General features: G+C 42.8%; 1 protein-coding gene across 3 annotated transcripts in view; it reads left to right on the top strand.

Annotated features, from left to right (window-relative positions):
- Positions 1-16,002, top strand: part of brsk2a (BR serine/threonine kinase 2a) — a 166,549-nt gene that overhangs the window by 147,699 nt on the left and 2,848 nt on the right. For 2 of the 3 annotated variants that reach the window (XM_088297802.1, XM_088297804.1), the window contains exons 13-19: positions 681-746; positions 5,642-5,702; positions 7,334-8,087; positions 8,164-8,212; positions 9,322-9,445; positions 11,177-11,357; positions 13,510-13,599. In XM_088297802.1, coding sequence (XP_088153928.1) covers positions 681-746; positions 5,642-5,702; positions 7,334-8,087; positions 8,164-8,212; positions 9,322-9,445; positions 11,177-11,357; positions 13,510-13,599 — 1,325 coding nt within the window. The remainder of the gene's footprint in view (positions 1-680; positions 747-5,641; positions 5,703-7,333; positions 8,088-8,163; positions 8,213-9,321; positions 9,446-11,176; positions 11,358-13,509; positions 13,600-16,002) is intronic. The other variant, XM_088297803.1, reaches the window with a different exon arrangement.

Here is a 16,002-nt window from a genome sequence, read left to right as displayed (position 1 = left end):
ACTTGAAATAATGCCTCGCCACATTAATAGAACAAATGTTAAAAGTTTCCTGGACTGGCTTGGTTTAACTTCCTGCATTGGTTTAAAGGTAACAAGTTAACCGAAAGTTAACCACCACAATTATTCTTCAGATTTAAAATTCGCCACACCACTATTATACACTATTTCGAGCAGAATGAATTGTCCTAGCTTTCACTGTAGTGAAGACCCGGTATATCCCATCAATGCCTCCATGCTGTAGTCACACTGGCAGAGATCAGATACATATCGGATTTGTATCCAGAGGACTGATTTTGACGTGAAGATCTCCGATTTCATGCGTTTCTTTCCACTCGTATCCGAATTGTGCCACTTGAGAGCAAAAACTAGAATTTGTATCACTTGAACCGTGCCGTGCGAATCGAGCTGTAAGGCTTTTTTTTTTTTTCGTAAATGATATTTGGACATGTTTCTTGTCAGCACTCTGGCGCATGCAACTGCCAAATGATGTGCTCGCTGTGACCACATCACAGGGAGGCTCCACACTTTTTGTGTTGTTTGTGACACAAATCTGAGGTGGAAGCGTCTTGATGTCTGTTTGTGTTAGGCGAGAGGTCTCTGGGCAGGTGTGAGAGCAGGTTTGGCAAACACCTGACCATTAGTGTGACCGTCTGCTCGCTCTGTCTCCTGTCTCACCGTAGTAAGTCAGTATACAGTAAAAGCTTGGATATTCCAGACGCCAGGAGAAAATCCAGCAAAGAAGAAAGGTATTCACTTCTCACTGTTACCCTTTTTTTTTTCTTTTTTTTTTTTGCTCCTAGACCCAAGGAGATGCAGAAAGATGCAGAAGTGTGTGCTTTAAAGATTTTTTTTTCTTTTTGTTGTAATTATAAGAATCTAAATTAAAACAATACAGTAAGAGTTAACCTATTGTGCCCAAAACCTTGTGAATATAAGCGTTAAAGTTAATTTCTGAAGATGTGCAATGCAGACCTTAAATATCCAAGCCCCCCTTTTTCGGTATGACTTTAATTATCCTCTCTTGAATGCATTGATAATCACTTCCTCTCGTGCTGTGCCCCACTTTCTCTTGAGATGCAGAGGGCTCCTTCGACTTTGGGAAAGTGGAGCCTGAGCCATAACCCCACGAGGCATAGGCGGCTGATTTCAAATCTATTTGCGCATTTTATGTCAGCCAGCAATGCAGTATATCATCTCTGCACACATTTGTGCTCGGTGCCAGTGACGTTTGTGACAGCGGGGAAGATCCACTGTGAGTTAGCGTGATCAGCCTAATGACAGAGTGCTGCTTTGCCGGGGAACGGACATGAATGCAGAGCCAACGAGTCATATAATTTAGCCTCACTATAGAGATTTGTGAACTCATTCCAATGTCAGATATATTAATAACTCCTCACTGCAGCAGTTTGGCAACAAGTGAACATCAAGAATTCATCTCATGCCGCTTTAAACTTCCATCCGCAAGACACTTTGGGAGGATTAGAGCCATTTCCGGAGCTCCCGCCTTTTAAGATGTCCATCTTTGAATTTTATGTTAAGATTCATCCGCTCGTCTCATACCCTCTGCTTCACTCCGTCATCCCTTCAGGCCATCCCAACTTTTATTTAAAGCTTTTACTCGTTGTGGCACTGCCTACCTCCGCCATTTTATTTTGTTACATCAGATGCATAAAGAAAAAAAAATACCCTTGTCTTGATAATGCATAACATTGTATATCATGTGAAATTAAAAATTGGTCATGTCGCATACGGTACGAATTATTGGCAAGAGGATTGCAATCCAAGGCCACCGCAGGAAGGCAAACGAAAAGCTTCCACTGTTCCGGGAAGACTTTTGAACAGATTTTTAAAGTGTATCTGTGTTCTCCCACACAAATACATTCAAGCAACAAAAGGAAAAAATATTTTCCAATCTATTCCCAAAAAGCTGAAATTGTGCAATTGACAGCATGCGTTGGTAAAATGAAGAATTAAGATTTGGGTTGAGCTAAGAGGTTCAGTCCAACCCCAGTTGTTTAGGGGTTAATACGAGACTTGTCCTTAGCGTTGATATTAGCGATATAGTGTTCATCAAAAGAAGCTCTGCTGCATCTTCCCTCCATCTGCTTTAAATTTTATTTATTTTCTTTGTGTTTTGCTCCATATATGCATGCTTTTTTTGATATATATATTCTCTGTCTGTCTTACTCAGTCACTTTGTTTCCCTTGTGTGTCGCTCATCCTCAGTCCCAGTTTGCTCCCCTCTGTTAGTGTGGCATCGCTTCACTAATGTACAAATGCAGCCAGATTGTCTCTGCCTACGGTGCTGATTTGGTTGCCGGTTTCATACACTGCGGCTTCACTGCCTCCAAATCACGTTTCTCTGTATATTTCTCTCCCTCCAGTCTCTTGTTTTATGCTTCTCTGGCAGATAGTAGTTGCAAAAATGTGTTGTTCACCTGAGATCTGTGAAGCAAAATTTTTCACTTTCACAACCTTCTTGCACTCAGCCTCCTTTGACCCTAAAGACAGTACAGCCGATTGATGAAGCATTAAGGCAGCATTTGAGGTGTACGGATTTTGGTGTGCTTTGACAGGATGAATTCTTATCAGTGTGAATCATAGGAGACATGACATGACATTTCATTATTAATATTGTCCTATATATCAATGCTCCTTAGTCATAATTTCCATGTTAACAGTTACAGTCCGCCAAGGTCACATTTTCTGACTCATAAATCATTGCTGGATGCACAATAATCAAATCCTGTTGATAAATACAATGACAAGCATGTCGCAAGCAAGCAAGAAAGAAACCCCTTGCTTTCATTTCAAATCCTAACAGTGTGCAAGGAGTAATGACGGCAGCTTAATGACATGGAAATAAAACATGAAAGCGTGCGACTGTGTGAGTCATAACTGATTAAATTATTTTCATTTTCTTTTTTTCCGCTTTTCATTTCACTGACCCGCTCCCCTCGCTTGATGCCGTTTAAATGAGTTAGGTTAGTGGAGCAATTTTACCAACTCCTAAGGTTGATGCTAATTATCGACTCAAAGTGTTTTAAGATACTCAAAGAAAGTATGTTTACTACAGATCTCTTCAGAAGAAGCTGCAGGGGTCTTATTGCATCTTCAAACTTGAGGAGCTGAGCTGTGGATATTAATTTAGTCGATCTTCGGGGAGTTTCTCCAGCCTCGGGAAAGGAAATGACTTTAAATAGTGTGCTGATTGATATGACTGTCTACTTCACAGAGAGGAGACACTTCTGAAATAGAATCAAAGGAAGAGGAACGGGCAGTCTGATTGTGTTTGGGCTTTGCCGTGGTTACTCCTGGCACCACCCACTATATTTTGTATCAGTTTTGTTTTATTTCAGGCCATTCCCTTCTCTCAAATCTGTCTGTATTATTGCCATCCCACACAATCTCTCATCAGAACCCCCCCCCCCCCGGGTGCTTTGGATGAATCTCTGTCAAAGCCTTTGGTCACACACACAACAGGACATTGCACTTTGTAGCAAACTGTTAGTCAGAAATAGAAAGAGCAGTTCAATGGTGCATTTGATTAAAGGATGAAGTTCCTTAAATCAGCAAGCGCTCTCTGGATAGAGTCTTCCTCCAGTCCCGACAAAAAAGTGCAACAAAGCCATTCAGCAGTACATGACTGAATTGTGGACACTGTGTTGTCCCACAGCTATACAGTATTGTGTTTGTAAAGATTGAGGCAAACATTCTGCCGTCACTATCAGCACATTTGCTACTTATTTTCTGTAGTGCTTTACATCAAAATGTTGCAAAATGGGGCGGCACGGTGGACGACTGGTTTGCATGATGACCTCACAGTGCAGAGGTTCTGGGTTCGATTCCAGCTCTGGCCTTCCTGTGTGGGGATTGCATGTTCTCCCCGTGCCTGCGTGGGTTTCCTCCGGGTACTCCGGATTCCTCCCACATTCCAAAAACATGGATGGCAGGTTGATGGAACACTGGTTGTTCGTCTCTGTGTGCCCTGCAATTGGCTGGCAACCAGTTTAGGGTGTACCCCGCCTACTGCCCGATGTCAGCTGTGATAGGCTCCAGCACCCCCCGCGACCATTGTGAGGACAACAGGAACAGATAATGGATGCATGGATGTCGCAATATGTATGATAATATAAATTTGAACTATGATTTTTAAAAGTATGTTTTTCAGAACATTTCTTAGAAAATTCAAAAATCAGCCTCGCACTAATGTATGATTACAGGATCATTTTGTTTTGTGCGCCGATGTTTACACTAAAGAGCCAACAGCAGTTATTCATTGTCATCTTGCTGCAAGGGGGCCTCTTTGATGGCGCATTACTGTGCAGCATTGCCATCTGTATTATTAGCTCTATAGACCTGCTGGTCCAACACTAACAGATGCAGCGTGTGTCCGACAATATGTTCATAATGGGCCGAGGAGGCCGGGTGTGTCTGTGTTGTCAGGAGGTGCAACCAGCGATGTGGGCATGTCTCCGTGAACTGCGAGCCTTCAATTGAACTGTCTGGTCATCTGCTCCCTCAAACAAGCCTGAGCCCATTTGTTCTCAGCCTCGCCCACTCATGTGTGCGCATTACAGTGTGCAATCACCACGGAGATATTTATAAAAATAACTTGTGAGTGGGAGTGCTATCTTTTCACTGTTGCAGTTACTCTTTTTTTTTTTTTTTATGTCTCAGGAGAAAGCCATTTCTTCACACAGTTATGAATTAAAAGTGTCTCAGGTTGACATAAACCCTAACTCACCCTTTTTTATGGCCGTGTCCACCTATTGCGCTTTTTTTCTTTTCATGCCTTAGCATGATTAGTCAGCAGTTTTGTTTCCATTTCTCAAACCAACACCGGGGATCAGCATCATTCACAAACACTACAACCAGTGTGCTTGGATCTCAAGGGAAAACTCCCATTGTTTCCTTTTGATTTTGCGAGGCACCCAAAGATGTGTAGGCCTGGCCAGCATGTTTGCAAATTCATTTGTGCTTGAGTGGAAAAGAAGGAGAGTGCGGTTGTAAAATGAATGACAAAAACAAGCAGCGTTGTGACAGTAAGCAGCTGGCGTTGACAGGCATTTTGTGTACGTGTTGATCGTGTGTGTGTGTGTGTGTGCGTGATGGAGACAGATTGTCCCGTGATTGTTCAATTTGGGGCTCGCCTCGCCTCACAATGGTACTGACGGCATCTGCATGGAAATGTAAAATGAATGGCATGCCAGCAAATGCCCCACTTCATTTCCCCCCTCAAGATATCTGCTACCGACAATCTAAAAAGTCATAATGTTTTATTTATTAGCAAAGTGTCGACTGAGCAACAACGGCAGCCAAAAAAGCTCATTTGAATGCTAATGTTTAGAAAAGTGCTGAGAGATCTCCAGGTGAGTCTGCAGTCAAGTCAAGGCAATTGACATTTCCGTGAGTCACTGCTAAATAATGTCTGCTGACAAATGAGGGCTTGCACCGTGTGCTGTCGCCTATCCGCTCCCTCTCGTAGCCGCTCGCTGTGCGCTTGGCGTGATGGCGCCATATGCTCTAGTGCTACCCGGCGCAACATTTGACCTCCAAGCCTGCGACCCTTTCCTTTGTGTAACAGCTTTGCATGTTCGGCCCACAATTGACAATCTTCTCTTGTGTGTTTGGTCCGCAGGTCGCGATCTATTAGCGGAGCCTCCTCAGGCCTCACCACCAGCCCGCTCAGCAGCCCACGGGTAAGTCAAGACCTTCTAACCTCATAAATACACACACACGTACGTGACATTAGACCTCTTGAACCCAGTTCTCCGGTTTCCGTGTAGTTGCTTCCCCTGTGGGATGACCATCTTAACTACTGCTGATGTCTTCTTGTCGTTGTCGATGTCAATGTTTTCCAGCCAGGGTATGCGTATCCCTCGGGGTACGTGAGCACATTGCAGGGGCGATGTGGAAACATGTAATAATATATTTCCCAGATCAATAACCTCACCTGTGGCACAGCTGCCAGCCAGAATCACAAAAAGCACGTGTCAGGTCAAGTGTCTCATGAAAGCTGAGATGACTGATGAGAAGAAATTAAAACTGCCAGAGTGGGTTTGAATATGATTCGTCATCGGTGTTTTATTCTTGATTTTTTTTTTAAGTTTAGATGACCTAGGGGGCCTTATTCAAATGAGCAACTTTTTTTGTGTGGTAAATGTTATGCGTTATATATAACAAAGGCAGGTTTAGTATTTATTAGCGGCTGGACTTGTACCTCAAATCCCTGATCGCTGTTCATTAACCATTTACCACGGAAACCCGAATCCATTGAAATAAATTCATTGACTGGTTAACAGAATTTAATGTTCGATAGCAGGCTAAATAATCTCATCCACATGCAAATACTTTGGTGTCCTGCTTTCAAATGTAGCAGGCTGCCACACGGCACATGCACATGTGAGATGTGTGTGTATGTGTGATGCAAGAGAAAATAATTTGTGGTCATTAGGGCTCCATTGCAGCACCTCCTGACATTTAACAAACAATTTAAGCAATATCACTGATATTACTGCAAATGTCACATCGTCCTCCTGCTCGTTGAATTTGTCGTGATGTGCTGTATTATTTTCTCAAACAATTGTTTTCACAAAGTGACTCTCTGCTCAGTTTTGTATCATTTATTGAGTGCGAGTGAGAACACACAAGGAGAAAGGTTGAGCAAGGTTTTCTCTCAAAGACGAAAGCAACTCCTCGCCCCATCCTCTCAGCTTATAATAGCTTACTCTGTTTTCGGCAGCCTTAGCACGTTGAAATCCAGCTCAAGGAATTATTTACAAAATCCTACTTTTCAAGCTTGGATCGGATAGGCTAGGAGCGAATGTATCCAGCTGACTAACCTTGAGAAGACTCAGGGTTATCCAGGATTCGAAAACAAGCTGCTCATGCCACATCTCATCTGAAAGGGAAATTGATTTCAAAGGCCAGATATATCGCAACTATTCTGGCCATTATAATTCCTTATTTTTTCCCAATGTGGCTGCAGTTTCAAGGTTAAAAATCAATAATAGATCAAGTGTAGTGGTGGTCCTTCTTCCTCGTTTGCTCATTTTTTCCATTTGTGTATGAGTCTACTGTTTGGTATGTTTTTATCGTTTAATTGTCTTTCAATGGATCTTTGGCGTGTCTTTGCTTGCTCATTTTATTCTCTTATTCCCGTATCACATCACTTTGTTTCCTAACTGCATGGTCTTTTCTCTTTTTTTTTTTCTTTCCAATCTTGTGCATGAACTTTGGGCTTACGTCCTCGCCATCTGGCTGTTTGGTGGTTGTATTTATTTTATTCCGCCATTTGTATTCCTTCACCTGTGTGTTTTGAATCACAAAGCCTGTTAGAAAATTTCAAAAACCTCAATCCCCTGACTTACCACAGTCCCCAAACACCAGCCCCAGTCCGTCCCCTGAGCCTCTGGCTAATCGTGCAGGTCCTCGTATGTCTACACCTAACTCGCTGGCCCCGAGCACTGAGGCCTTGCCGACGACCCTTAACAAGACTCAGACGCTCCCGACCAAGCCCAAACTTGCTCCGAAGCCTCTTCACGCGACACGATCCAACCCGCTCCCCGAAGCTTCATTAGATGCGGCATCCTTGTCCGAGTCCTCGGCTTCGTGCCATATCCCACCACACCCTCCATCCGTCTCCATGCCCCCCACACCAACCTCCCCACTTTCACCAACCTCCCCAGGCCCAGTTGCTTCAGTCCTAAACAGCCCGCAAGTCCGTCGCTCCAATTTCGCTGCCAACCCCCAGTTGTCTGTGCCCTTCAACCCGGTGGTGCCTCCCTCCCCCATCCGGTTACACCACTTTCATCCCGTAACACCCATGCCTTCTTCATACACTGACCACCGACCTAAATCTATCCCCCTCATACAGGTTACCCCCCACCCTTCCCCCCGAGGCAGTCCCCTCCCCACCCCAAAGGGCACGCCGGTGCACACGCCCAAGGACAGCCCGGCCGGGACTCCCACCCCGACCCCACCTCCAAGCCCCTCCATTGGCGGTTTGCCATGGAGGACGCGCCTCAATTCCATCAAGAACAGTTTCCTGGGCTCACCGCGCTTCCACCGCAGGAAACTCCAAGGTCTGTATGCTTGTATATGACCAATTTTTTGATTCATCTTTTCATTCCACTCTAAAAAAGTCTAATGTGTCCACAGTTCCTACACAAGAAGAGATGTCCAGCCTCACTCCAGAGTCTTCCCCAGAGTAAGAAAATGTTACACTTTTACAATCATAATGATGTACAAGCAGCCATTCCTCAAAGCCATATTCCTGCACATGGCAATTTAAAATGATGATTAATATTTTTTTTTCCTGCTGAGCTTCTAGCTCTGACCTTGTCTTTTGCACGAGGTGGCTGGTTATGAGGAATGGCAGACTGCCTATGTGATGCTACTCAGATTGAAGGGTGATTACTTAAGTTTTGGCTGACGTGTGTGTGTCTGTTTGGTTGGCTGGCTGAACATTTCCAACTGGCAGGGAAACATCAGGGGTAATTGGAGAGCCTCCTGCTGAAGAGCTTCTCCTTAGTAGATTGCAGTCAAACACCAGCCGCATACTGTATGCTTTCTCAGTGACTGGGATGAATAGTGACATTTCTTTTAGCGGTAGAGAAAATACCTTTACTGCAATTTATCATCTCATTATCTCTTGTATTGCTATAAAAGAGTCAGTAATTTATGTGATCACTTAACATTTTGGTTTATTTGTGGATAATTCTTTTTGGTCCCCTTGCAGTGAAACTCCCTAAATTATCGCAGGCCTAAGCACCTTTTACGGTGGCCATCTTGGCTGACTTTTTTACAGCTTTTCCCCAGCCTGCTTGTTAGAGGCCATGGCCGGAGGTTGCTCATGAGACTGCTCACAATTGTTTTTCTTAAAAGCAATTGTGTGTGCCAAACGCTGGTGCATCAAATGATTTGAACGTGCAAAGCCGGCTCTATGAAGGTCCTGCTTAGCTGAGATCACTTTAAAAAGGCTCAGCAAAATGAATGTCAACTCTATCGTTGATGTAGCAACTTGAGGAGCTGTGTGAACGGGCGCTTCACTCAAAACTGAGGAAATCACAAAGCAAACTAAACATATTCAGTCAACTTTAAACGTACACGCCCCCTTTCCATTTTCTATCAGTAATGGCATAAGAGTCGTTGACTTGTCTCAAAATTGAATTATATATATGCAACTGTCACTCACAGAAAAGACAATACTGTACTTATTCAAAGGTAGTCACACAGGTGGCATAATCCGAGCTAATTGTTCTCTGAACATATTCGCTTTACATGCATTTAATACTTTCTTGTGTTGTCTCCCCACAGACTTGCCAAAAAATCCTGGTTTGGTAACTTCATCAACCTGGAAAAAGAGGAGCAGATCTTCATTGTCATCAGGGACAAGCCTCTCAGCTCCATCAAGGCCGACATCGTTCAAGCATTTCTCTCGGTAACGTCAATCACATTTATTATTTATCTGCCTTGTCCACGCAGGTGTGAATCTCGGCCACAGCGCAGCTTTACAGTGCATGAGACTTTTCCATTGTTTATCTTTGGTTCAGAGGACGCTGACCCAATACTATTTGGGTCACTGGGGGGCTAAGGCGTGGGACATTATGTATGGACAAAACAACCACTTAAATTCACACCTGGGGAAAAGGTTGACTCTTCAGTGGACCTAAGAAACATGTTTATGGAATGTGAGAGAACCTATAACTCTCAGGCCGGATTTGAACCACCAACCTCAGCACTGTGAGCCAAATGTGCTGACCACTTTTCACTGTGCCGCTCCCTTGAAATTGTATATCCTATTTTCATGAAATATGCTTCCGTTTTCAAAGAGGATTGTAGAGCATCTTCTTAAGAAACTAATGATGAAGATGATAACGAGAAGAAAATTTAAATATTAATGGTTGTTGCTATGGTTCATATGAAGAGCCGAAACACAAATCGTGTACCGTGTTGCTGTGCCTTTGTTTTGTACACTGCAGTGTGACACTCTTTGGCCTTACTGCAGTGGTCCTTTGTCTTCTTTTTGATCAAATCGTGTCTGCATACCAATGCCAACAGCCACTTGTCTATAAGTAAATACAGCGGGTATTCGTTCTTCAACATTGTTTTTTTTTTTCTCTCGTTACGACTGGTGCGTTCAATACATAGTGGCCCAGCAGAGTGAGTACTGTGCAAAAAAAAAAAAAAGTGCTTTCGTTCTCTTCTTTATGTCCCTCCTCCCAAACTCTTCTCACATCACCCTCCTGTGCCCTACTGAGTGTAGCAGTGGTAACTCTATTTCCTGGCTTTCTAATAGCAGGCTGGATATGCGTCTCATGAGTATGTGGCAGGCGCAAGGTGTGCTAACATGTTTCAGATTTATGCAGCAATTCAGCCAACTGCTTTTGTTCATCGTTTCTATTTTCCCCCTGACTGCAGACTCAATGGAGGTCAATACAAAAACGACAGAAGGCAATCGTGAGCCGCCTCTCCAGTAGTTTTATATATTGAACTTGTATTTGTGTCGCTCTGGTGCGTGTAAATAGAATAAATACTCAAGACATTATATTGTCGAAATGCAGCAAGCATTAGCATCTCATGTGTAATCACCGCAAAATCGAGTAGAACATTCAGCGTGTGTGATTGAACGGAAGCCATGCTCACCCCAGTTAGATTTTAGCAAAGTTGGCGAGTAAATGCAAGCAAGTTGGGCCTTTCTTCTGAGGTCAATGTCAAATATGTTCCCCCATCCCTAGAGGTAGCTATTATCCCCCCCGGGCTGTGCTGGCTGGTATTCCCGACAGGAGATTGGCACCTGAATCAGTGGAATTATGCCTTGGAGCACACTCACGTTAATGGAATGTCAACACATCCGCAGCACTATGACGGAACGTGACAATTTTACAACTCACCTGTTCATTGGGCATATAAATTCATTTTAGGTGGGAGAGTACAATGTTGTTGGATGACTGAAGACTACATTAGGTTAAGTCCCTCGCATGCATGACTACTCCCCAAGGTATTCATTTCCTTCAAATTTGGCTCTGGCTCACATTTTATGGCCAGCCTTTCATTGTGGGTTGTCTTTTTTAGCACATGGGTGAAAAATGAAACTTTGGTCACTCGTTATGTTTAATTCCATCACTCATCTTTTTTTTTTTAATTCTTTTTTTTAAATCTTTGCTTCCAGATCCCAAGCCTGAGCCACAGCGTCATTTCACAGACTAGTTTCCGCGCAGAATATAAATCCACGGCCGGCCCGACTGTCTTCCAGAAGCCGGTCAAATTCCAGGTGGACATCACCTACACGGAGAGCACAGCTGCCACCAAGGAGAACGGCATCTACTCCGTCACCTTCACCCTGCTCTCAGGTAAGGATGCGCCTGCGTGGTCAACCATCCAATCAGTCTCTGGAAATATCATTCTATCACAGGGCAATATAAACATCAACATACAAACCTCTACCTGCATTATTTATGTATTGAATCCTGACACGTAAATAGCATACAGTATTGAAATAAAATGTATAATCCTGATACTATTTACAGTTTGGGCGGTATGCACATATAAATAATTATGTATAGCACAAACAACCACCATGTGACATCTCCTAGCATGTCAATGAAGAAAAATACCAATAATAATGTTTATATGATTATATCACATTTATTCACCTTACAATGGAACTCGATAGATTTACATACATGATGATGATGATGATGATACAAAGTGCATCTCTACTCTGGGCTTCCTGGCTTTGTGGCGGTTGCACGATCTCCAGATAGTTTTGTGGGTTTTCTCTCGAAGCTACGTTGCTAAATAGGCAAGAAGAGACCCTTTCGAGAAAGCGGTCACGATTACGATAACTTGCCTCACGCATTAAAGTAGCTTGACAAAATTCCAGAATTCCTGGCACGAGGCAACGACTTTCTAACAATGATACGTCAATCAGTGTGCCAAATGCATTAATCTAACGTTCAGAAATACAAAACAAACTTTTCTTGAAATTGGCATAGGTTTCACCGAAATATAACAATTGAGTGCAAGGTCATGGTATTACTGAACATCCAACTAAATATTTTTGCAACAGTCGTGCCACAAATGTCACTAAAATGCAGCGTGTAAAACAAAACCTATTAGTTCTAAAGCTCTCAGCAGGAGAACTGAAGTGATACTATATCGCACATTGCGCAAGGCACCCCATGAGGCACTGATTCTGTAATGAAATAATGCATATTGCTAGTAGTCATGAATTCAAACTTTCAGTTCTATTCTACTCCAGTCCTAAAGATGCTAATAATATAAATGGCAAACAAAGGAAAAGGAGTTTCATCTAAATTTAAAGTGTTGATTAATCCTGCAAACAGAGTAACCCAACCTCCTTGGTAGAGTTAAAAACTCATCCCTTTTTGGCATTGTCAAAATTGAGCGGTATTATCTTTGTAAAGGTCACATTGATGCATATTTTTTTCTAATCTCATTGTGCAGTTTGAACTAATGTTGTGGCCAGTGATTGTATCTCGCAAATTTCGGTTATCAGATGTGCTGCCATAAAAGATTTTCCTGTAGCAGACAAACGTAGTTGCAGGTACTGTTTAGGGTGAAATGGTTGTAATTCAAGAAATAATATTTTGCAAGCAGAGATATTTCTTGACCACCCCTGAAGGTCGCATGCCAGATTGACCATGCAAACATATCTTGTATTCATTAATTAACATGTAAAATTACTGAATAATTTGATGTTAATATCCATTATTTCACAACAGTGTGTTATTCTGCTAGCAGGAGCAATTAACATGGAACCTGCTCAGTGTGCTCACTCAAACAAATTCTGTATATATTCTTACATCCAAACAATTTGATCATTTAATCTGCTATTTAATAGTTAGTAAATAATGTGGAGTAAACTTTCTGATGCTTAGTGAGATTGAGATAAATTGGTATTGCTATACTTTTAAAAGATACAGATTCCCACTTATCACTATCACATTTTTTCTATTTGCTTTCGCTGAGTGAAAGGTTGCCTTCATTTGGTTGTCGTAGTGTTTGAAAACCAGGCTACTAGTAAGTGGCTCCATTTTGGAGATTTCCAAACCCTGGCCTGTCATTGATGTGTTGATGGGGGTTCCAGTTGTGTCGCTGATATGGACCAAACCCCAGCTGTCTGTCAGGGCCCCCCTGCTAGACGCCACTCAGCAACAGCTAGGAAGCGGCAATGGATTGCGAAGGATTGCTGACATGTTGCGTCTAAACCAGTGCCAATGTTTTGTGGTAGATGTGGGCAAATGTCAGTCGTCTCTTTGGGCCCCCTTGAGCTTGGTACCCTCAACTATTCCCAAGGTGGTGCCGTTTCTGCCCCACAATAACATTCTGCTCACACTACTTGGTCGGACCCTCTGTGCAGTGGCCCTGCAATTGGCTGGGGACCAGTATGTTACCCAACGTCAGCCGAGATCCGCTCACGAGTGTTTTCCCTAAAGCCAACTGTCTTTTCTTCCTCTGGTTTGTGTGTCGGTGTTACAGGACCCAGTCGCCGCTTCAAGCGGGTAGTGGAGACCATTCAGAGCCAGTTGTTAAGCACACATGACCAGCCTGGAGTCCAGCAGCTATCTGGTGAGTAGGATCCCCTTTTTGCACCCCTTCATCTTACCCCACCTCAGCATTACTCTCACTCTCTGCCTCTCCAAGTGCCACGCTCTGCTTTGCACGCTTGCCCTCACGGCATTCTCCGGGGGTCAAAATGTTGTCTGGTTGTGAAAATTACAGGGAAGGTATGGAACGCCAGTTTGCATTCTTATGGAGGCTTTGTCACCATGGCAACACCACAGCGACTCGGACTCCGGCAGACGTACTGTGCGTTTGACTCCCAAGTAGATGGTTGGAGTGTGTGTTCTGCTCCACATGGGATTTGTTGTCGTTTGTCTAATTAGTGAAGTGTTTTATTCCGAGTAGCTGAATATTATTTGTCATGTTCTCTCAAGACAGAAAGAATCTTCTACTCTAAGCTTTTCTCTTGAAGTGTTTGGTTCGTCTCACTGGACATTTTTGTGGCAATGGCTCTCCCTGCTGGTGAGATTGGGAAACACACTCGCACCAATATCTGTTTTCTACCAGAGTTTCCTAACCTTGCAAGGCACATCAGAAAATTGCTGTGGAACTTCCGTAATGCAGAAATAATGTATTCAACTAGGTAATTGTTGTCTTTATTCAAAGGGCAAAGCGCAGCACCGTCACCGATATGTGCTGTCTAATCATCAACGTTAACCCCATTAATGGCGAGTATTTTTTTTCGTATATCCGATACGTCCTGCAATCTACAAGCGTACGGCCGCAGTAAAGCATGTAATTGGTTCACCAGTCGTGAGCAGCTGTAACAATTTGCTGTGATATTTGAAAATGTGTAGCTAATTAATAGACTACGGCCTTGGTACAAATGAGAGTCGCCTTCATAAGATCATGTTCAGCAATTAGTAGCAGTGGAAACACGTTCCAAACATGATGGGAGGCTATTGCAAAAAAAAAAAAAAAGGGCATCACTGCCCCTTTGACATGTTAGTCTAAGATTTATCGAAATGACTTAATGAGGTCAATATGCACAGAGCAATAATTCAGGCTCACATTAAACTCATCCCGTTGGGCTCCTAACACACCTTTCGTGTTTCCCCGCCGCGGGGCCTTTAAAATAAGACAACAGCTGTTAATAGGAGGAACACAAAGTGCTTTTCTGCATCATCTTTTCACACAAAGGCCTCGCCAGTCGTCATCAGTATGTTCTTTAAGGGATACTTCACTTTTCATGAAGTATTTGAAGCAGGAAAAAGTTCAGATTTAGTATCTAATTATTTACTTTATTATTGTTCATATATTTAATCGCTTTAAAAATGATTTTTAAAATAATTTTGCTGGCCGCCATGACTGCGTTAATCCTAAAAGAATGTAGCCATATAGTTTCCAGCCAACACTGTGAAATAAGTCGTGAGATTCCACTTTTGATGTGAAAGTTGCAGTGCCTGATGGTCTTTTGATGGCACAAAACACTTTAGAGAACGAGTAGACCAGAAGTGTGGAAGACAGCACCACGTCTGCCATGTGGTTCGCTTACTCCGCATGGCCAACACTGTAATTAATGTCCTCCTATACCCACACAATGGTCGTGAGAGTGCTGCTTTGGTCCGGTGTGTTGGCGGCTTAATTGGTGAGCAACGACTCCACTCGCATCATGGACATAAGGTCCACAAATTTTGGTGAACCTTATTGGCTGTTTCTGGTCAACCACCTGCACATTTTTGCTGTGCTCCATGCATTCTTTTTCTTTCTGTCCTCGTTGTACAATGTTCGTTTATTGTCCAGCATTAAATTAGACACATACAATGTTGAAAATGGTGCCAAATAAGTGAAATATATCAATATAGAGAGGTGTGTTATTAATCTCTTAGGTGTTTTTTTCCATTGATTAATTAATTTACCACCAAGCAAGCCACACATGTAAAATTTAAGAAAGCTTCTTTTAATCTCCAGAGATTTCCTGGAGTGGACGAGGACAAAGGCTCAGTGGTGCAACATCTGAAATGGTGTGATAATCAAAGTAAAAACTCACAGAGGCGATACAAGTAACTTTGTTACGCAAGTATGCCCTTAACTGCTGTTGATAATAAGCAGAGGTTCAGGTGGCATACAGAAGGGGAATTTTCCACAGACTGTTCCATTTACTACATACAGAGTGAAATACTTTAATTTTTATTTTATTTATTTTTTATTAACTCTGCTCTATGCTGGGAACAAATCAGCACTCTGTCTAACTAACTCTTATTCCAATATCTCTTTTAGTGGCAACCTTACAAACAGAAAACATATCAGTAGTATGTGCTTCTAAAATGTTCACGGCTCAAATCCCATTTTAACAGCCATTGACAGCAACTCTGGTAAAGCACACAATCACTCTGATTGATTTCATTGTGATGTCTTACACCTTTACTAGAAACCTTGTTGCTAGGCAGAAATGATGGCACACAATCA

This window comes from Idiotropiscis lumnitzeri, chromosome 6 (assembly GCF_059441095.1).
Source record: "Idiotropiscis lumnitzeri isolate Australia: NSW breed Sydney's pygmy pipehorse chromosome 6, RoL_Ilum_1.0, whole genome shotgun sequence".
Taxonomy (NCBI): Eukaryota; Metazoa; Chordata; class Actinopteri; order Syngnathiformes; family Syngnathidae; genus Idiotropiscis; species Idiotropiscis lumnitzeri.
The sequence above is the reverse complement of the archived record's forward strand: the minus strand, read 5'-3'. Positions and strand labels throughout refer to the sequence as shown.